Here is a 22,843-nt window from a genome sequence, read left to right on the forward strand (position 1 = left end):
GCTGAGACTTTTTGTTTTCCCAGGAAGGTCTCTGAGCTATGATTCAGTGTATAATAAAGGTTACCACAACTACTTTTGTCTGATTTTGAAAGGAAAAAAAAAACAAACCCCAAACTGCTAAATGCGATTAACAGTTAAGTTTTTTATGAACAATTAGGAGGGAAAAAATTTAAATGAATAAAGAAATAAATATATATCCTTTTCAGTAGTGAATAACCAATTTTTCAACTCAGTCAAACAATGCTGTTTCATCTCTTCTTTTTTTGGTCTGATGTTAGTGACTCTACTGCAGGGTGTTAGTTTGGTTGCCCAGAAGTGCCAAATGTGAAGCTTTGGAGGTAAAGTATCAGTTCTGCACTGGCTTGCTGAAGTCTGACTTGCTAATTCAGCTGTGTATCACACTAAATTGCACATTCAGAAGAACAGGAATAACAGAATAACCCCCTAGAGCTGCTTTCCAGGATCATGTTCAGGTAACCTTGGAGTATCTCCGAGGATGGAAGACACCACAGCTTCTCTGGGCAATCAGTGCTGGTGCTCAGGCACCCTCATGGTGAACAAGCATTTCCTGAAGTGGAGAAGGAACCTCCTGTGTTTTTGTCCTGTCCTGCACATCCAGACAGTGACCCATCAGAAGCTGTCACATGGATTGATTAAATTTGTGCTTTTTGTGAACACTTCACCTTTTGGTGCTGCTTCCCTCGCATGGAGCCATGATTATGATTATCTTCTGGGGTTTTTAATGATGTTTTTATTTGTTTTTCATCCTTTAGGGTAAATCTTACACCTTTAAAGGCCCATTCCCTCCTATGTGGAATCCCTTGGCCTACCTGGACTACAACAACCTATGGAGGACCATGGATGAAATGGGAAAGGAGGTATGGCATGAGCATTGCAGCTGAGTCAGCTCAGCTTGTCATGAGGGGCAGAGGGAAGGGATTGGGGTGCAGACCGGCAAAGCTGCTCTGCCTTGAACAAGCCCAGTGGTGGCAAGAGCAGCCACACATTTTGATGGCCAGAGCACATCTGAGAGTGGCCTCCTGGCAAGCTCCTCTGAATCCTGTGCTGCTGAGGCTGTCTGCACACATCCCTTTGTTTTTCCCGTAATGGGAATGTCAAGCTTTATGCCTGTGATTGACTTTTACCACTTTTCTTGATGATTTGGTAAGTAATGTTTTAAAAGGCTTGCAGAACTCAAACATTTGCCCTTTTCTAGCCTGAAATTCAACTTGTGTAGTATTCATTCTTGTCTTGTTCTAGTGTTTTACCAGTTTTCCATTGACTGAGCTAGAAAATTTGAGAAGAGGTTGTTCTTACTTGTCTAGATAAATATGAGAGATATGGAATAACTTAGAGACATTTCTTAACTCTAAAATTGTTCTCTATTTTTCAATCTAAAACAAAAGAATAATGTTAAAACAAGCAAACAAACCCCCTCCCCCAAAAGCATTCTCTGTTAAGTTCAGTGTTACCTGCCAGAAGTTTGCGGGCTGAATTAGCATTTTAAGACAAGATTATTTGTATTTCTTTGGCACTCATTCACTTGCTGATAAATGCTTTTCTTTATGTCTCCTTAGATTCCCAATGAAGCTCCATGGAAGGCTCCACGTGCAGAAGAATGGGACAAAATGACTATGCAAGATTTCATAGATAAAATATGCTGGACAAAGTAAGAAACTTTGTAATGGGAAATATAATGGCTTATATTTATATACCTTAGAGCTCTAAATAAGCGTTACTGCTTTTCAAACAGACACAGCTATCACTAAAAGGCAGCCCTTTTAAAGAAAAGGGGTGAGAAAGTCCTGTAATAATGGACCATGACACCTGTCAGCACACTCAGTAGATTCTGTTACATTTCCCTAATTTTTTAGACAAAAATAAAAATAAAAATAAAATATATTTGGGAAGGGTTATTTCTGAAGAGATGAAGAGATGGATAGTACCCTAATCTGTTATGTGCACTTTCCTGCTCTTTACTGTGTGTTCAGCCTTTCAGAGAAAAGTGTCATGGTTTCAGCAGGTTTTGAATCAAACTCTTGATGGAACAACACGCATTTATTCTGTGCTGGAGCAGCTGATTTTACCAAAGTGCTGTAAAGATAACATTTGTCTTTCAGTAGCACTAAATCACTTTAGAACTCATCATTCTATTGTTTAGCTGTTGCACTATAGGGAAACTGAAAATGCTTCCTGTTTTTATGTATACATCAAAGCAATTTTTCTTTACTTGCCATTCAACAGCAGTTTGATTGTTTTTCTTCTCACTGGAGAAAAAAAAAAAAGCCCATTAGTCCTGGTTGCTGAAGAACAGATTGATTTCTACAGCAGCCTCTTCAGAATTGCTGAGTGTCTGACATGTGGCTGCCGTGAGCTGGAGCTTGGTGAAGAAACCTGTTAGTGCCCACTAGCACTGGTGCTGTCACTGACATTTTTATGGGGCATTTTAAGGCTTCAGGCAGCCTCTAGAGAGCAACATGGCCTTTGTTGTTTGTGTTGGGCCTGTTGGAGTGAGTTCAGACAAGGCCACAAAGATGATCTGAGGGCTGGAGCACCTCTGCAGTGAAGATGGGCTGAGAGGAGTTTTCAGCCTGGTGAAGATCAGGCTCCAGTGAGACTTTAGAGCACCTTCCAGCGCCTAAAGGGGCTACAGGAGAGCTGGAGAGGGACTGAACAAGGACATTAGTAATAGGACAAGGGGTTCTGGGTTTACAGTGAAAGAGAGCAGGGTTAAATTTGATATTTGGAAGAATTTTTGTGCCACAAGAGTGGCACATGTAAAGCACATGTTGCCCAGAGAAGCTGTGGCTGCCCCATCCATGGAAGTGTCCAAGGGCAGGCTGGAAGTCATCTGGTCTAGTAGAAGGTGTCTCTGCCCATGACAGGGAGGTTGGAGCTGGAAGTGATAAAGGACACTTTTAAGTTCTTTCACCATTCTGTGGTTCTGTGGTTGTTAATGGACAACAGGCTGTTGTCCAAAAACTTGGAATCTTCTGGTTCCTAACCGGTGCTCACTCAACATCCAAAAGCTCATGTGACTACAGTCATGTTTTTCCCAGCTCTGATGGAATAAGACTTGACATTTTACCTGAATATTGGCATAAGCTGAAGATGCTTTTCAGATTTTATAAGTGCATCTTGGCTTGATTTGCTCTCTTTGTTCAAGACTGAGGTAGCATGCTGCAGAAATGTCCCACCCTGGAAGGTAATGATCCAGAAGGGCAATCTTTTACTCTTTCCTCTTATCTAACAGACTGTACAGGTTTGCTTTTGGCTAGAGCTGCATGCTGGAAATAACCTGAGCGCTCTTGGTTGAAATCATACTGCCTTTTCTAGATAAAACATTGGGAGTTGAAAAGCAATGGGAGAAGGTGGCAGAATTTGGTAGAGTGTAACCCCTATGTAATAGCATTTGCTTATAAAGTATTAATAAACACATATACATTAGGCAAAATATCTCATAGAGCTAATAGTATTTTACAGTATGTGTTTATACAGATGAAAAGCTTACCAAAAAAATCTGTATTACTTTGGCTGTCAGGAATGAATTCAAAATGCACCCATATTTCAGAAAATGGACCAGCTTTGTACTTGAGTGGGACTTTGCATTTTTAGAAAGGAAAGAAGATTTCTTTTTCTGTACAGATCTAGTGTTATTTGAAACAGTATGTTAGAATTACTTTTTTTTGTTCTTTAAAGTTTGAAAACTAAAAAAAAAAGAAAGAAGCAACCAGAAGTGGATTCTACACTGGCTTTGATGCTTTGCATATGAAGTATCTCTAGAATCCTCATCCCAATTAGTTACAATGCAGTTAAACTGAGAATCCCTGGTCCTGTCCATGTGTCTTTAAACTCCTCCTCAGAGTGAAGGCAGAGGGAAGGATTTACTTATAACAGGAGGAGTATTTCCCTGAGCCTTAATTAGCTCTGTCTTAGTGCACCCCAAAATCTTGTACAGGCTTACACAGTAATTTACAGTAGAGCTGCTGTGAAAGAACAGGTTACAGGACATAAAGCAGTGATTCCTTTTCAGACACAGGTCAATTTTCTGTTTCTGTGTTCATTGCCACTGGATACCAGGACACTGTTTAAAATACTGACTTGAGCTACAAAAGTATCCTTTCTTTTTTCTTGCCAGACTCTGGCATGCATGCTGTCACTTCTGCTATGGCTTCCTACTTACATTTCTTTCCTTGTTGTGTTCCAGCTGCAAAACTCTCCCCTAGCAGAGGATTGGGCAGTGAATGGACGCTGACTAATCCACAGATCTTAGATAATTACCTTAGAAATGACCCCTAACTTTTTTTATGGTGGGTTTTGAATAATCTCTGTGCTGTGTTCTTGAGGGGATGGGCATCCAGCAGGGGCAGACAGAGATGCAGATCTGGTTTGTAACCCAGGAACTGGGGACAGGGTGGTTTTGGAGTCCAGTGGAGACAGGAGGGCTTGCTGTGCTTAGTCCTGAGGCTAGGATGACAGGCTAACTTTGCATTAGTAGCCTAAAGTGATATAATCTTGGGCTTTGTCTCTCAATGTCCTAATTTGTCTGGAATACAGGAGTGTTTGATTAATATTTTTTTGCAGGATTACTTGAAAAATGTTTCATAAAAGGAATTGATAATTCCTTACTTCAGCTGAAATTAAGGAATCCTTTGCCCCCACAGTGAAAGGCTCCTGCCTACTCAAGAACAATCTTGTCAGCATTATTCTGTTTTTAAATTAACTAGCTTTCATGTCTTTGTTGCAGAGCTGCCAAGAGTTTTGCAACTCTGTTTGTGAATGTGGATGTCACTTCTGAACCCCACGAGGTCTCTGCCCTTTGGTTTTTGTGGTACGTGAAGCAGTGTGGGGGCACAGCACGAATTTTCTCAACGACCAACGGGGGCCAGGTTGGTACTGTCAGCCATCACCTCCTGCAGCTCTTGGCAGGCCCTGGTTTAATTTCATTTTTTTTGCTGGTTTATTTTAGTCCAGAGGCATTCATGACTTTTGAGCCAGTGGCACACTGATAACTAGTTTTGTTCATTTACTCTTTAATCTGGATCTTGCAAAACTGGTGTTGAAGATTGCTCCCTACTGATGGCATTGCCCTCAGGGATCAGATTTGTATCTGGCTTTTTTTTTTTTTTCTTTTTTTGGATAAAGATTAAAGCATTTGCTCTGCTTATCCTCATTGAAAAGAGAAAATTTTACTTATGCTTATTTCTCTCACGAGGCTGGAGCCATCCTTAGCACTGCAGAAGCACTTAATGGAGATGGCAATGTCAGCTGCAAGTTAATACTAAAAATGTAGCCCAGAGCTGGGTTCCTAAGATGCAAATTTCCAAGCATTAACACCATTAAGATTTTAAGATCAGTCTAAAGAAAACGAACACTCCTGCTTAAATATGGTATTGCTTGGAAATGTTTGCAATCTGGTACCTTAGAGCTGCTTCTGCATTTGAAGAAAGTAAAAACTCTGTTAATGGTTTTCTACTCTGTTAATGGTCTTCTACTTGAGGAGTTCAAATTTCACTAATTGTGTTAGAAATGGATATATTTTTAGAAATGCTAATTATTTAATCATAAATAAAAATGCAAATACATTAACCATATTAAAATGCATAAATATGCACAGATAAGCAATTACTGTAGGTAATTTAGGTTAAATATGTTTAATTAAGTATTATTTGAATTCTGTACTATGTTAGAGATGATTTGAGTTTGAGTTGGGTTGAATTACACAGTGCAGCAGACATTTTTGATGTGAGCTGTGTGACTTCTTACACCTTGTTATTTATTATGAGGATCAGGTTTCCTGCTTCTGATACACAGAGATCTGCAGGGATGAGTGAGCTCAGAGAAAGGTTTGAAGGTTTAAGCACTTTTCAGAAGTCTTGCTGATTCACACAGGCCTGTAGAATCTTTTTGGAGACCCCATTTGGAGAAGGGATTTTCTTACAAGGTTACTTTTACTTTTAGTTCTGACTGGAGTTCAAATATGGGAGGGATTTGAGAAGCTGATGGAAAAAGAAAGTAAAATGGGTGCATTTCCAGGTGAGACTGCAAAAATTCCCAAAAATATTTCGATAACAATGGAAGAAGGGGGTTTGTTTGGAATGCTGAGAGAAATGCTTGCCATGACACGCGCTCCACAAGCGCTGCTCTGCTGAGCTGTTGTGTCTGTGTTTCAGGAGAGGAAGTTTGTTGGGGGCTCTGGGCAGATCAGTGAGAAGATGATGGAGCGCCTGGGCGGGCGGGTGAGGCTGCGCAAGCCGGTGGTGCGCATCGACCAGTCCGGGGACGGCGTCATCGTGGAGACCCTGGACCACGAGCTGTATGAGGTAATGCCATGTCCCGTAGGAAGTCATTAGTGGTGGCTACAAAACCTTCAGTTTTTCCTTTTTGGACTTCTCCAAAGTCCTGTACTAAAGTACAGCGGAGATTTAAGTGGCTATGACAGAAAGTCACACGTTCTCATTGTCCTGAAGTAACAGTGGTGTGGGAGCTTTAAAGTGCTGCCTAAAAGCAAAGTGTGGGTTCAGACTTTTCCTTACCTGGCATCTCTTTGTGTTCAGTTACCTTCTGAATTAGCGGGTTATTGTGAGGTGTAAAATGTAATTTAGCAACAAACTTTCAGTGAAAAACACTGCAAGCTTTGCTTCCAAGTTGTAACAGAGGAGTCCAGATGGAAGGGAGACCAGTGGACTCTTAGAGCACAGTGCTTTCTTTTAAACACCAGGGGAAGGGCAGCTGCCCATCATTTGAACAGATGGCTGTTTATGTAATGCTTGTTTGGTATTTAATGAGCAGCATTTTGTGAGGGTTTAGTTTTGCTGTTCTTATGCTAAATGCCAAAATTGCTCCACAAGATACACCCTGCAGCCTCCCCAGATGTCCTCCAAGACCATTAGGGCAGTACACTTGGGCTGAAGTAGGGGAGAATGTATTTGACTTACAGATAATTTCTTTTCCAGGGCAAATATGTGATCAGTGCCATTCCCCCAGCTCTTTGTTTGAAGATTCATTTCAACCCACCTTTGCCCCCAATGAGAAACCAGCTCATCAACAGAATCCCCATGGGCTCAGTCATCAAGTGCATCGTGTACTACAAGGAAACTTTCTGGAGGCAGAAGGGTATTGCATTTTAATGGAAAGGAGGGAAGAGAGTACTTGGCAACAGAACAGACTCTGTTCGGAGCATGCTAAACCTTAGAAGGAGGCATCATATTCTTCTGTGCCTTCTTTCCCTTCCCCTGTGAGAGAAACGTGAGAATTTGGCTGGGAGGAGAGGGTGGGTGAGGGAATGAGAAAAGGAGGTAGTCATGAAGGGAGAATTCATTCCTGTTGCTTATTGCCTTGGTTGTTCTGTTGAGCTCTCCTTGAGTGGCACCTGGGTAAGGGATGAGCTTCTCTCACTCGTGCAGGGTTGTAAAGGTACAATTGATGTGTGATGGAAGGGTCTACAAAAATGCTGCTTTCTGGATAGGCTGGTCAGCAGTAATTGAAAGTGTCTTCCCACAGACATTGCCAGCTGGGCTAGTCATCCTGGGCTCCTCTGACATGCTGAATGCTTCCATCATGACTCCTCTTTTGGAATTCACTGAATCCAAGGCAAACTGCAATGCAGTAACACCCACTTCTCAGTATTGGCTATAACGAGCTCACATCTGTTTGCCTACAAATATCACCCACCCCCTCCCCACCTTTGTAAATGAACTTGAGGGTTCTGGATCCTGTCATGTTCTGGCTATTAGTCTTGGGATGGATCGGCAGGAGGTGACTGAGTATTCTACAACTTCTTGGAAGCTCCTGTGTTTTGATTCATGGATCATGGCTGCTTTTCCACCTTGTTCTTACCAGGGTATTGTGGTACCATGATCATTGAAGATGAGGAAGCTGCAATTGGTCTAACACTTGATGACACTAAGCCTGATGGCAGCTTTCCTGCCATAATAGGGTAAGGGACAAGGAAAGTGTCTTGTCTAGTTAATGCTTTTTATTTTGTCTTAGAGGGAACAATTGGAGTGGGAAACATGATACTTTTAAAAGAAAATACTTAAAAAATAATTAAAAGCCGAATTTCTCAGTGCATGGTAATTTTCCATGATTGTTTTACTTCAAAATTTTTCTCTATGTTTTCATTGCTAATTAAAAAAATTAAAAATTCTACTTAACTTTCTACTTTTTATCTCTGTAATCTTTTGCCTTTGTGTGTGGCAAAGTACAAACTTGGAGAAGAGGAAAGGAAAGAGAAGAAAAAGAGGATGATTGCAAAAATGTACTTCTAAGTACTTCAGTTCTTTAAATGAAAATTTGTTTTCTAGAATTAAATTTTATTTTGTTCTGGTTATTTTAGCAACCAGAGAATATGATCAGTCTTAAAAGTTTTATTAAAAAACGATTTCCAGCTCAATCCCAGGTTTCGTGTCATTGCTATATGCCTGCACCCAAGGCTGTATGAAATTAAAGTAATTGGGAAACAGCTCATGCAAATATTCTAACATGAATTTCAGAGTGGTTCCTTCCTAAAGGAGTCCTGCAAGCAGCAGGTAGAACATTATGCAGAAAGGTGAAATGGATGTTTTTATTAGAGACCCTAAAGCTATTACTGTGAATCACAGCATCTCATCCTAAGTTATTGGCATTTTAAATAATGCAGGAGATGTAGCAGCATAATGGAGTAAATTGTTTGTGGTCTTCCAGCTTCATTCTTGCTCGGAAGTGCAGAAGACTGACAGGTCTCACGAAAGAAGAAAGGTAAGTACAAACCCTGGAGATTTGTGTGGAATTCAAGTCAAAATTTTGTTATTAGTGACCAGAGCAGGAAAAAAATGCCCTGATTTGAAGGAAGTTGTCTGTAAGCTTGTGCCAGTAGGCAGACATTAAGGAAGAAGATGCTTTCTTAGTTTTGGATTAAGGACCCATGGAATTCCCACACAAGTCTTGCCCTTTGGAAACTCTCTGGTCCTGGTTCTCATTTTCCCACAAGGCTTCTCTGCTTATGTGATTCTTTCTAAGGAACAGCTCCAAGGTGCTCAGTATGAAAGTAGCGTAGATATTCTGCTGGAAGGTGTCCAGGACCAGCCTCCTCCTCCTACTGCTGCCTCCCTGGCTTCCTGCAGGTGCCTTGAGCTCTTGAGAAGCTTGTCAGAAGGGAAAGGTTTGGCCTCTGTGTTTGATTTTATCTTTATTTTCTCTTCACCCTGGAGGGTCCTTTCAGTATCTGTAACTAAGTGTAACTTGAACCTATAGCTGCCACGAGCAAGCTTCAGCATCACTAAGGGGTCAGAAAGGTGCCTCCATCTCTGGACCCTCAGTGTGGGGAAAAATTGCCCTTCAGGCACAGATGAAGGTCATTTTACTGTCTTCTTGAAACAAATCTCTGCATGGCGTAGTGCTCTTTGATATAATACTAAAATAGAATTTATAAAGTAATTTTTTATTTTCCGTCACACTGACTCACTGTATCTGATCAAATCAAAGCTGCAAGTAGAAACTGTGGATTATGAGGAGAGCCTTGGTTTGACAGGGAGAAAATACATTTGATTTTAAAATACGATAAAGGAGCAGTGTGCCCAAGTAAACGTTTTTACAGTAATAGCTGGTCTAACTAGAGAAGATGCAGTCATCCCAGATAGTCTGGCAGTCTGTGGATAATGGGTCTAAATGGAGCTGTTTATGTCCCAGCCTTTTCAAATGACAGCCTGGTACCACAGAGCCCTTTTAATTTTGGCAGGAATGGACAAGCACTTTGTCCATTTGAGGCTTTGAGATAGAGGCCCAGCAGGTGCCAGCTGATAAAAGTCATGTAGGTATTCTGAAACCCGGTGTGCCCAAAATTTTGAGCCATCCTAAACACCAAATGATGTCTTACACTGTGTGTAAATACCCTCGATACAAGTGAGCGTTTGCAGTTCTTCAGAACAGCTTTCTTTCCTATGAAATTAGGGTCTGTCCTGGCTGTTTGCAAGGCACCATCCTTTTCCCTGGCCATTAAAAGCACTGGCACAATTACCTGGCTCTTCTGCTGCCAGCAGCCAGGTTTTATACAGGAGTTTGGAGCTCTTGACTTTTGTGGAATAAACCTTGGACTAGGAAGGACTTTGCCTTGGTAAAGAATGGTTATGGAATGTGCTGGCTGTACCCTGGAGCAGGGCTGCCTCTGGCTCCAGCAGGCTTGGCCACAGCCAGGAAAGGCAGGAACAGCTCCTGTCCTCCCAAGAGCACAACCCTCCTTCCAGTGGATTTTGGGGCACAGGAGAAGGCGGAACATGAGCCCAGACCTTATCCCAGTGTGCACTCAGAGTGCAACCAGTTTGTATAATTTAGATGAGGGCTGTGGTGTTGCAGGGAGGGATCTGTTCTGAGCACAGGATTCTTGTGACACTCTGCAGAGGGTGAACCTTGCTGAGATGCTGTGCTCAGCTACCAACACAACCTGGGCTCACCGTTCGTGGTGCTGAGGACAGGGTGAGGGTTTTGGTAATCCTTGGCAATGCAGAGTAGGATGTAGAGTCTGGGGCAGCTATCCTAAATCATGACTTGGAAGCTGTGGGAGAGGATGGAAATCTTTTTATAGCTAAGCCAGACTGAAGGAAGTAAATTTGATTGCTGCCTCCCAGCTGGTCTTCCCAGGTCAGGTGCCAGTGGTGAGATTGTGCCCTGCCTTTCAGAGCTGTGCAGTGCAGGCCATGGCATCCCACACTGCTGTGGAGTAAGAGACCAGGAGAAGAGCTGACTGTCTGCACTTCCTCCACATTGGGCACAGTGTGACTCTCAACAGAGCCTACCTTGGTTGCTCCAGACATAGCATTCCTCATTTAGTGCTTATAGCAATTTCACAGCTGAGCCCAAAGCCAAGGAATGAGGATTTTACTCACAGCATATTCCATGTAGTGCTATTATGTTCCATGCTAGCATTAGCTACAGGTCCATTAATAAGAATTTCTTTAAACTTCTTTAGGACAAAAAAGTGCATATCTTGCAGAGAGACCAGCAAGATGGAAAGATTGCCCTTATTAGGGGTAATGTCCTCAGTGATTGATTTATGTTGATACAATTCAATCCTTTAGAAACTGTTGGTTTGGGTTTTGCTTTGTTTGCTCATTTGGGTTTGGTTTGTTGTTTTTTTTTTTAATGTCAAATAATACCCTATTACTGATGACTAATTCCTTCCAATGTCTACACTTCTTAAGAGTCTGAAGATGCCCTTGACCTGAAGCTTAATATTTTCCTTTGCCCAGCTATCTTAAACTAGCTAATCTGTGTTTGCAATGTGCTCAGCACACAGCTGTGAACTTGCACCTCCGTGGAGCCCTGCAGTTGGCCACAAGTGACAATACCTACCTGTCACTGGTATGCCATTTCCAGGCTCCCTGGAGGGTATGCAAGTCATTGTGGAAAAAGGACAGGGCACAGGCAGGTCTAGATGGGTCTCTCTCATCCCTGCCATGGTGCTGGGAGGAGCAGATGGGTCCCGAGGTGATAACTCACCTTTCTGTGGAGCCCTGTGGTGTTTCTGACCTGCCCTGAAAAGAGGAATTTATGGCATTTGTGAGACATCAGCAGAGGCTTGGCTGGATCCTGCTGTTAAAATGGCTTTGTTCTGTTCAGGCACTGTGTGGGTGCTGGTGGTCTGCAGGGCACAGTGCTCTCCTCACTTATGGAGAAATTGGGAAATCACCCTTTTCCTTATGGCTCTTGCTGGGTTTGTGTCACCCCTGACTGCAGGGGAATGTTCATATTCAGGTCCTGGAGCTCTCTGAGCCTTCCTGGCCTGTCACTGCTTCTGGAGGAGGCTGACCCTTGTCCTGTGCCCCAGGGCAAAAGGAAGGGGCTGTTTCCTTCCCCCTGCTGCTGCTGGGCTTGACACCAGCCAGCAGCAAAACCACCCCAGGGCCACGGCTCTTCCTGAACTGTAGCAACCTTCACTTTCTTGCTCAAGCTCCAACCTGCATGTGAGGACACCTTCAAGGCCCTTTAAGTCATCCTGTTTCTCTTCATCCTCTTTCCAAAGCGTTCTTTGAGTTCAGCTGCTCATGGGTATGGCTGGGCTCACGTAGAGCTGGGTTGCTTCTTGCAGCAATTATGTGTGGTTTCCTCACATGGTTTTATAGCTGGAAGAGCAGCCCTCACAGTTTCAGAGCTGGGACTCCTGTGTTTCTGTGCCCAGCGTGGCTTTTTGTGGAGCACTGGCTTTTCTTCTAGAAGTAATTGTCTTTCCAGAGCACAGTTTGCTTTCCATAATTGTTATTTCATCCTGATCTTCTTGCTTTTGGGAATTAGTGCAGCGTGGCTAAGAGTAAGACCCAAGGGCTTGTAAGAACAAACTTAATTGCCCTTGAGGTTTGCTGCAGAATGAAGTATATTCAATGATTTATAGACTCATAAACTTTAAACAGGAGGAAATTTTAAATAAAACAGAATGAAGTACTGATTCCCTGAGAGCTGCAGCATATTGAGACCTGCATCTTTGTAGGAACAAACTGTAAGTTAGACTATGTGCCAAGACAAAAAAGTGCAGTGCCTTACTGCTTTTTTTCCTGACAGGCTGGAGAGCATTTGGGTAATCTGGGGGCTTGGGCTGCTGGAGTTATCTTATGAGAACACCTTGCAAAACTGCTGGAAAACCAGCACTTATGCAGCACAGGAGCTTGGGTTATTTCTGGTGATCCAGAGGCTGATGAATTGGGATAGATTATAAAAAGCTGGAACCTCAAATTCAAGCAGATACAACACTTGCCCTCTTAGAAGCAGGGTATATTAGAAGTGATTTGTTTTCTCTTTCCTCACACTGAAGTCTTCTGTTGCTTTTCTCTCGCAGGAAGACGAGGCTGTGTGAGCTCTATGCCAAGGTTCTGGGATCAGAGGAAGCTTTACATGTAAGCACAAAATGTCTGAAAAGGTACCTTTGGGAAAGGCACCTGCTTTGGGAGCACTTGCTGCCCTCACTAGGGGAGTGGAGAGAAGATTATGGCAAGCCTTGGGTTGGGTTTGACAGTGAGGATAAGAACGAGCTTTGTGAACATCAATGAAACATTAAAAGATGGTTTTGTTGCTATATTCTTGTCCAGCTCCATGGCTGGGATTCTCAGTGCTTGCCACCTCAGCTGCTGTCACACGTGACAGGCTTGCTTTCCTTCTCTGTCCATGTTGTGTCCCCTATCTTACTAGTTGTTAAGATCCACTGCTGCACTGTTGGGTTGTTTTTGGTTTGCCTTTCCCTTGCCTTCTCTTCCCTGTAAAGGTAAATGACTGTTAGGGTTTGTGTGATCTCACACTTAGATTATTGCCACTTATACTTTTAAGAACAATTTTACAGAGTTAAAAGTTGTAGACATCAACCTGGAGAACACATGATTTTCAACACAAAGATATTGTACACAGAACCATGCAAGTGCCACACTTTGCATTTTTAACAGTGTATATTTGTACCCAATGTACACATTACAAGTAAACAACTGTATACACTGGAGGTTAATTTTGCTTTACATGGCTCAAAGTATGTGCACAAAGCATAAATTAACATTGACAGATTAGGAGGATTATGCTCTACAATGGCCAGATTAACTAGTTTTTTAGACAAGTGTATTCTTATTTTAAAAAAATCAGGGCTTATTGTGTTGAGCTCATGCTGCATTAAGAGACTTGTTAAATGTGCTCATCTTGTCAGATGTTGACATGTAACAAATGATAAACTGTTCTTCTCTGCTCTCTCCTCAGTTCTGTTATTAACTTCCTCGAGACTTTGTCCTTTCCCTGAGTGAATTAATCTCTGTTTTACAGCCTGTGCATTATGAAGAGAAGAACTGGTGTGAAGAGCAGTATTCTGGGGGCTGCTACACAGCCTACTTCCCACCAGGCATAATGACTCAGTATGGAAGGTACAGTGTCTATTTATAGTGGGCTTTGGAGTGCTAAGATAAGACCAAGTTAATAAATATCCTCAGAAAGGGTCATAAATCCTCTGTCACTGCTCGCTTCATACCTTTAAGATCACTGGGGGATGTTTGAAACAGATGGGATGACCTTCCACTTGTCTCTGTTGGGCTTTATGATGGATGAGTACAGTATCATGAGGGGTTTTTATCCACTCCTGTCATTTGGTGAGTTCAGCTGAGGAGCTTCTGGGAAGGGAGTTGGGAAGCTTCCATGGTCTACTTACAAAAATGGCTTTGGGTATTTGAGATCAGCGTAATCATTTCAAGCACGCCTTTAGCTGATGATTTAAAAATACTGACAGAGAATTAGTTCTTGCTAATGTTGATGGTAATGATTGATTTCTTTGGACCATTCCTTTCTTTTTAGCAGTGCAAGCTTAATATAGTGATCAGTGTGCTGTTGTATACAGTCTTCTCCCCTTAATTTTTTGCATGAAAATAAGATTTACCAAGAAGAAAAAGACTTACTTCAGACTGGTGATTTGATTTAGATACACAGGTTTTAATGTGGTAGAATATCTGTACTTTTGAAGTTTAAGTTCTTGAAGTTTAAGTTCTTATAATTTAAAAGTAACTTAGAGCAACAAAGCAGTTATAACAAAGAGCTTATGGAGGCCTTAGTATTTGAAGTAATTAAAATGATAATTATTGCAGATTCTGGCAAAAATAGAGTTAAAACAATGCTTTTTGTTTATTTACTTATTGCTTCGAATATTATGGGGATGTACTTCAGAATGCTGCACTGTGCCAGTAATGCCTGGCATGGGTACCTATGCCACAGGCTGGAACTGTGAGATAGTGTAAGTCTCATCTCAAAATAGTTTTCCTTTTCACCTTTACTTGTCATTTTCACCTCTGAACAGTGTAAACATTTTAAAAATGTGAACACTGGCGTGTTCGCTGTAAGAAATTAAATGCAACTCAGACTCCCCCTCCAGCTCCACTCACCCAGCTATTATCTTCAATTGCTTGCTGTCATTTGAAACATTTTTATTCCAGCATTAACCCAGCTATTTCAGTTCTTTCCTGATACAGCTGATGTGCCTTTTTGCTTGTCCCCCTCCAGGATCATTCGGCAGCCCGTTGGCAGGATTTATTTTGCTGGCACAGAGACAGCCACTGAGTGGAGTGGATACATGGAGGGGGCTGTCCAGGCTGGAGAAAGAGCAGCCAGAGAGGTACAGAGGCTCAGGGGACACTGTAAAATGTCCTGTGGAAAATAAAAGCTCTTGTGGTTGGAGGGGAAATGAGAACTGAGGGCTGACAGCTTCGGATGTTCTGAATGTCAATGCAAATCCCTGCAAAGGGGATTGACTTCAAAAAGGATGAAGGTTTTGCACTTAGATTTGGAATGTTAGGAAGGGCTCTGGCTATTTTGTCAAATTCTCACCTTGTTTGTAGGAATATATTATTTCTTCTTTTACATAAGTCCCAAATTCTCCCCCAGTCATTTTTCTCCCAAATCTGTTAATCATTGTACTGAGAGATCCTGGCTGTTAGAGCAGGGGAACAGCTCAGTCCTGCAGCTCTGCACACCAAGCCAGGCCCTTCCTCAATGTTTCCAGCACAGTGATGTTCCACTGAGACAGCCTTAACACAAGAGTCACTAAACAAGGACTTAGATATTCTTCTTCTGAGAAAATGCTAATTTCCGGAGTATTTTCCAGAACGTTAGAGTTTATGGAGCAGCAAAAGAAATTTAATCTTTGTTTTATGAGGTGAAGGGAACCTTGTGGCTAAAAACTACTCAAGGAACACAAATTGTCCTGGAAGGAATGTGGAGAGTTTATCTAGCCCATGCCCCTGCCCCAAGAGACAGAGATCAATTGTTCATAAATTATCCCATTTGAGAAAGTTATACCTGAGGTGCTCCTGAAAAGGTCCAGAGGTCTCATGACCTCTCTGATATAAGGACATTGCAGCAGAGCCTCCTCAGCAGAGGACTAGATAAATGAACTTGACTGGTAAAAATTTTGATGTTTTCCTTTCCTTATTTACTTATTAAAGGAAAACAAGTTGAAAATTTAGTGCTTCTCACTCTCCTGCATTGAAGAGTTCACATTGTCCATGAGTGTTGTCTACACTAAAAGCCCCTCATAAAAGATGTTAAATCTTCAATCTACAAATACCTGGAAGTGAGAAAACATTTTTATCACCATCTCCATTTTATTTCACTCTAGAAGAAGCTAGTCTTGCTATCTTCCCTAAATATAATTTCAATAGTCTTTGCTATCCTACTGATCTCTGCTATTTTTGATACTTGGAATGGGAACTTTCCCATTGCAAAGCTTTTAGTTTTTAATTTTGCTTTTCTCTGGCTGAAAGTAGTGGTCTGTCATCACTCCTAGAATGCTGTTCCTCTTCCTACATCATGATAAAATTTGCAAAAGAAGCTATTTCTTGTAGCTAGTGTCTTCATGCCTCACTTTGCCATGAGTCTGCTTGACTCTTAGTCATAATCCCATTATCCTGTTCCCCTGGGACAGGCCAAATTCCAATATCTTGCATGGACTAACTAAGCATAAAGAGATTTTTCTATGTTCCACTAGGAGGAGTGTCTTATTAAATATCAGCTCTCTACAGAAATAAGTTGTAAAAGGTTGAGTTTTCTTTTAAAATTTTAATACATTTTGATTTATGTGCTCAGTCATTCCATTTTTAAACAACAATTGAAGCCAGCTTTTCTTTTTCTGTCTTGAAGAATCAGTGGTACTTATTGAGAATGTTATTTATTTTCAGATACTGTTTGCTATGAGGAAAATCCCAGACAGTGAAATTTGGAAGCCAGAACCTGAATCAGTTGTAAGTATTTATGTAGGTAAAATGAATTGGGGTTTTTTCCTGCTGTTTTGCTGGTGAGATAAATTTTTTGTCTGTTTTTTATGAGTTCACTGAATCAAAGCCACAATAAACTTCCCCTTATTCACCAAAATTTCCCTTCCCTAAAAAAGGAAGAGGATAGAAACCCATCTGACAATTTGTAAGGCGGGATTGGAAAGAGCTGCCGTTCTTAACTGGGCTGTGAATCCTTTCCATGTGTGTGTTCTTCCCTTTAACTGAGCAGAAAATCTAGATATACTGCTTCTTGATAAGATATTACTGCTTCAACACAGTTCTGTTCCTGCTGCAAGCATCTCTTGATTTATATCCCTCCTCACCGTGGAGATGCTATGTTGGTAATGGATGCTCTCCCCACAGGATGTGCCAGCTTTGCCCATCACTACAACCTTCTGGGAGAGGAACTTGCCATCTGTGCCAGGACTGCTGAAGCTGATTGGATTTTCCACTTTCTTCACCTCTGTGGCTGCAGCTGGCTTATTTGCCTACAAAAAGGGACTTCTGGTTCGAAACTGAAAAAAGGTGCCAACTCCAATGCCTCACAATTGAGGGATTTTCTCTTTTTTTCAGAGGGATTTTCTCTTTTTTTTCCTCTTTTTTTTTTCCTCTTTTTTTTTTCCTCTTTTTTTTGTCATGTACGTTTCTGTCTCCAAAATCTGAGGGAGAGGTGAAAACAGTAGAGAAAACAGGCAAGAGGGAAGGGAAATAGTAAAGGGATCCATATTGAAAAAGAACCCCTGGGGTCCAGCCCTTCTAGCAGTAACTTAGTTGTTGAATTTCTGGGGTACCAAGTGTTATCACCTTGAGGTTTTGATCCAGATCTCAGAACAGAAGTGACAAAATACCTCTCTGAAGCCTATTCTGGTGAGATTTCTGGTTGATTTTACTCTTATGTTGAACCAGACCCTGAACCCCAAGTCTCCAGAGGCCCTATTTGTTCTGTACTGTACAACAAAATCTCTAGTTGTAATCAAAGGATTTTTTCCTTCCTGTGGGGTTCATTGAGAAAAGAAATCCACAGCTTTCAGAATAATCAGATAGTTCATGCAAGGCTGGTAAGAAACTGTGTTTTTATTTCTTACCCAGGGAGCACCTAAGGGACAAGCCAGGCTAAATTTATCCATCTGAACTATGCAACCGTAGGATGCTGGCATTTCCAGTGGCATGTGTGCCCTACAGTGAGCTAAAGGACAATAGTCCTGCTGTGTTTGGCAACGTGGTTGAACTTCAGGCTCCCCAGATGTGTCCACAGCTGCCAGGCACAGCAGAGCTCCTGCCCAGTGGACTCTGTCCCTGTGAGCAGCCTGAGGCTGTCTCTGCCCTGCTAGGGCACAATGGGCTTCAAAATGTAATGTTGGCATTAAACAAACAAAATACAGGAAAAACAAACAAAACAAACAAACAAAAACAAACCCAACTTATTTGCCCCCAAACTCTTGCTTCACACTGAACACAGTTTTGCTGATTTAGAGTTTTGGTCTTTCCTAACAACCATATTGATGGGATTAGCACTTCCACTTCTGCCTGCTGTGCTGTGTTGCACTGACTATGCACTTTTGGTAACTAATAAGGGATCTAAATGATAGTGAGATCAAAGAGAGCTGTGGATTGGAGAGTCACGTGCAAGTATGCAAGTGCTTCTGCTCCCCACAGCTTGATATTGTTCAAACAATGGGGAAAAAAAAAGAAGATAGAAAGAAGGCAGTATGCAGGGGTGGATGGGGGGAGAAGTGAAAGAAAAAATCCACTCACCAAAACCTCAGTGCCTACTTGTCAGTGTGATGGTACCTTGTTCTAGATATGTCTGCTGTGTTAAGTGCGCACAAGATGAAACAGGGGGGTATGGCTGAGAACAAGATCTGGTGCACATGAAGTTGGAGATGTCTGGAATTTTTCAGACCCTGTTTGCTGCACTCCTCCCTTCAAGGAGTAGCAATTTAATATGTAAAAAATATTGGATTGCAGTAAAGAGTCGTGGAGGGAAGTGTAATAATAACTTCAGCAACTGGTGTGAGCAGATGGTGGAGGAGCTGCATCACCAGTCTCAGGCAGGCTTTTTGGGCTAGCATCTGATCTTACTTGTGTAGAGCAGTACTTTGTTCTCCAAACAGTCCCATGGAAATGCACTGAACTGCTTGGAAAGCTGTAACATTTGTGAGCAGCACCTCGCTTTCTGGCCCTTAGGTTTTGTTCTTTTTAACTTGATGTGCCGGTTAAACATCATCTTGTAGCAGCAGCTTGGATTTTATCACAAATGAACAGCCTCATAACGGCCCTTTAAAATGCATGGGGGAACTTTTCAGGCATAAAGATCTTTAAGGCAGAGGAGGAGTGCAGCAGCGTGCATATGGCCTCTCTGGTTGTATCACATCGAGCTGTAATTTGCTGGGACATTTGCCTTCTGCAGAGAGCTTCCACGTGGCTTTCTCTCCCTGTGATTTATTTACTACGTGAATTAGGAACTGAAAGCTGAATGGGAAGTTCAGAGCTTTGGCAACTCACATGATTCTCAGTCCAGAAATAAACACAGGAACCTAAATTTGGGAAGACATTTTTGAAGTCCTGGCCCCAATATTGTAAGTGCTAGACAGTGAATATGTATGTTTCATATAAAGAGCTGCTGCATTTGCAGATGATTTTTCTGCCAAAACTGTTTGGAATTCAGGTCCTGCTTCTGCCCTAGAATACACATTCTCTAAAGGGGAGCAAATTCATGAAACTAATGAGGATAAATCGGTTTTGTTCACATCCAAAATGTATTTCTCTCTTCTTTGCTTCTGAACCTGGCAGAAGTTTTTCCCAGTTTAACAAGATCGTGCTGTGTGCCACAGGGGGAGAAATTCCAGTCAAAACCAGAAATTAGGTAGTTAAAACTGAACTGAATCAGAACTTAAACTTTTCATGAGATTGGCTAATTAAAAAAATATTGAAAAGTTTCTATATTTATAAACCTTATTCTTAATTTCAAAGTGAAAGAAAAATTGGAAAAAAAAAAGCAATCCCACAAAGCATTTCTCATCTTATTCATCCACAACTAAAGTAGGTGAGACAGGGATTTATTCAAAATAAATTTGGATTCCCTGAGATTTCTGATCAAATCTGGTTGGAGCTGGATTAACACTCTAAAATCTCTGTCTTCTTCCTTGCAGACTGCCAAAGCTTTTGGAAAGCTCTCTCTGTCTTTACAGCCGTGTCTTGCTATGATTGTGCTGTGGACCTTACCACCACTGTGGGATTAAAAAAGGATTTGCCACTGTTTTCTCAACATTTCCACACAAAAGGAATACGTGGCACCTTGTGTACATGGATGCCAGCATGATGAGGGAATTGACAAATGGAGGTAGAGAATCAAGCTGCTTCCCTATGGGTAGAGGGAACTGTTAGCACTGGCTTACATTTTTGAAATTAAAATTGATGCCAACCCTTTGAAGAGAGGAATGAAGTCTGTTTTAATGGATAATCAGTCGTGCTGTATTCTTAATTTAGTAACACATTTGATGAGACAACTGCTGTCATGAAAGTTCCAAGAGTTTACCAGCTTTGTAAAATGTACTATAGGAGCAACCATGGAAATAATTGTATTTGTCTCCTACAAATTGAACTGTGTTACCATGCATATTTTGTAATGCTCATAAGAGTTTACAAAAAAAAAAAGAAATTTACTTTCTTGTACACTGTTCTGATAGCCACTGTACATTGCAAGGAATGCTGGCTCATGGCATAAAAATCTGTGTTAACCAAAGTACTTGAAATCTAATAGCATAAACTACTCAACAATAACAAGGGTGTGAGCAATCTGAGGCAGCCCCCTTGTCTGCCCTTTAATTTGTGCATTTTTTTCCCCAGTGCAGCTCTTGATTCCAAATAGCACATCTGCTCTCAATACAAAGACATTATTTAAGTAATTAAGTTCCTCTCTGAGCATTGTCCATCACTGGAACCCATGGCCTGGACAAGAAACTATGGGGCTTAAAGAAATCTTTCTGTGTCCACAGTGGGACTGTTGTTTCACTGGAGTAGGCTTTACAGATGTGCAGAAATTTTAAGATTTTTTTCCCCTTTTTGAGACATGAAAAAGTAATATTTTTGAAGAAGAAGGAATTGTATGACCCCTAGAAGTACTAGGGAGCCAAGATTAAATAACAGACCTGCCACTGCTTTTGGGCAAAAAGCAAACCCCCCTCAAATCACAGGTGAGAAACATTCACAAATTAACCTGACCTATGTTCAAATGAACTAACATTCCCTCTCCTGTCTCCACCACCTTAAGATCACCCTGATCTTCCTTCTGTTGAAGAACAGAGTGTAAAAATGAGACAGCCAAAGCAGCCTGGCTTTCCAAGTGTCTCTGCAGTGAATTCGTGTAGGCGTTGTCTTAGACTGCCGCTTTTAGCGTGTCTGCTGTGCTCCTGTGCAGGTCAGTGCTCAGTGGTGCCTGCCTCTGTGTTTTGGAAAAAAAAAAAATTAATAAGAGTGACTTCACTTTGCAGGAATATATATGCTGTGTGTGTGATGAATTTGTGCCTTTTATAACTGTAGCATTTTCTAAAGTGCCTCTGTGGTGACTGTCTCCCTTGGTTTCCTTCTTCAGCTCTCTTTTAAATAGGCTCTGCAGATATTTTTATCTGACAGCTGTGAAATTTTTTTAACCTTAATTAGAATCAATAAATATTGTCATGTCACATGTGTTACTTGAGGCTTTTCTTTTGTGGAAGTCCCTTTTGACTTGGTTGCAGTGGCATTACTTACTGACACAGCATTTTGCATTTCACACTGAAACCTGTAGCTTCAGCTTTTCTTAGTAAAGAAAACTCTGTAAAGAAAAGGAGAGTATAAAATAAAAAATACAAACCCACCCAAGCGACCCCCCAAAACAGTGCAACCTCCCCCCCAGCCCCTTAAATACACAATTAAAAATAAAATCAAACCACGTTTGGTAGTAGTATAGATGACCAACTCTCTTAAACTTAAGAGGTTTTTTTTTTACTATTATAGTGCAGGTGGCTCAAACTGAACATAAGAAGATACAGACCTGGTACCAAATACTGTGTGATGTAAACATAAAAACCCTAGAAGAAAAGAGAGACCAAAATCACTTAATTTCACCCACTAGCTCCGTGTCAGTGCTAGAGAGATAATGGAACTGAAGAACAAATTTGCTTTTGGGAAGGGACCGGTGTTGCACAAAACTGTTGGCCATGAATACTGGAGAAAGTGTAACCATCTATGTGAAAAACCTCTGAAGTGTGCAGTGCTCTTTGTATAGGCTTAACTTTCAGCATTACAAGCCATAAAAGAGCACAAATACAATGAAAGCAAACACCCTCAACTAATCCTTCACACACTCTCTAAAGCATCTGTCCCCTAAGAAATGTGTCAGAACCAGCAATGCATTTCACAGCCCTCAAAGCAGCCAGCAAGTGGTTATGCCTCTAAAACATTGCTGCTGTGTGGGTTTGCATGGCCTGGTTTTGGAAGCAGGGGGGCTACAGGGGTGGTTTCTCTGAGAAGCTTCTGGAAGCTTCCCCCATGTCCAGCAGATCCAATCCCTGACAGCTCCAGGACGGACCCACTGCTGGCCAGGGCTGGGCTGGTTGGAAAAGGTGGCAACACCTCTGGGATAACAAATTTAGGAAGGAAAAATGTTACAGTGCAGATGTAATTGCAGCCAGAGAAGAGCTGGGTGAGAATGTGTGAGAGGCAGAGCCCTGCAGACACCAAGGTCAGGGCAGGGGAGGGGCAGGAGCTGCTCCAGGGGCTGGAGCTGGGATTCCCCTGCAGCCCATGGTGAGACCCTGGTGGGGCAGCTGTGCCCTGCAGCCCAGGAGGGCACAGGGGTGCAGAGATCAGCTGCAGCCCAGGAGGGCACAGGGATGCAGAGATCACCTGCAGCCCAGGAGGGCACAGGGATGCAGAGATCACCTGCAGCCCAGGGAGGAGACCCAAAACGGGGCACAGGGATGCTGAGAGGGGGCTGTGAGCCCATGGGAGGCCCATGAAGAGAGGAGCCCACCCTGGAGCAGGTCTCCTCGCAGGACTTGTGACCCTGTGGGGGACCCACATTGGAGCAGGCTGTGCCTGAA

At 42.0% G+C, this 22,843-nt stretch overlaps 1 protein-coding gene across 1 annotated transcript in view; it reads left to right on the plus strand.

Annotated features, from left to right (window-relative positions):
* LOC119703345 (amine oxidase [flavin-containing] B-like) overlaps positions 1-21,451 on the plus strand; it is a 50,343-nt gene extending 28,892 nt beyond the window's left edge. Inside the window, exons 4-16 of the mRNA XM_038143124.1 lie at positions 774-878; positions 1,578-1,669; positions 4,748-4,889; positions 6,174-6,323; positions 6,957-7,116; positions 7,843-7,939; positions 8,686-8,739; positions 12,806-12,863; positions 13,768-13,865; positions 14,989-15,100; positions 16,662-16,724; positions 17,121-17,282; positions 19,910-21,451. Of these exons, the coding sequence (XP_037999052.1) occupies positions 774-878; positions 1,578-1,669; positions 4,748-4,889; positions 6,174-6,323; positions 6,957-7,116; positions 7,843-7,939; positions 8,686-8,739; positions 12,806-12,863; positions 13,768-13,865; positions 14,989-15,100; positions 16,662-16,724; positions 17,121-17,276 (1,287 nt within the window). The 3' untranslated portion in view covers positions 17,277-17,282; positions 19,910-21,451. The remainder of the gene's footprint in view (positions 1-773; positions 879-1,577; positions 1,670-4,747; positions 4,890-6,173; positions 6,324-6,956; positions 7,117-7,842; positions 7,940-8,685; positions 8,740-12,805; positions 12,864-13,767; positions 13,866-14,988; positions 15,101-16,661; positions 16,725-17,120; positions 17,283-19,909) is intronic.
* Positions 21,452-22,843: the final 1,392 nt, after the last annotated feature.

Source organism: Motacilla alba, chromosome 1 (assembly GCF_015832195.1).
Source record: "Motacilla alba alba isolate MOTALB_02 chromosome 1, Motacilla_alba_V1.0_pri, whole genome shotgun sequence".
NCBI lineage: Eukaryota > Metazoa > Chordata > Aves > Passeriformes > Motacillidae > Motacilla > Motacilla alba.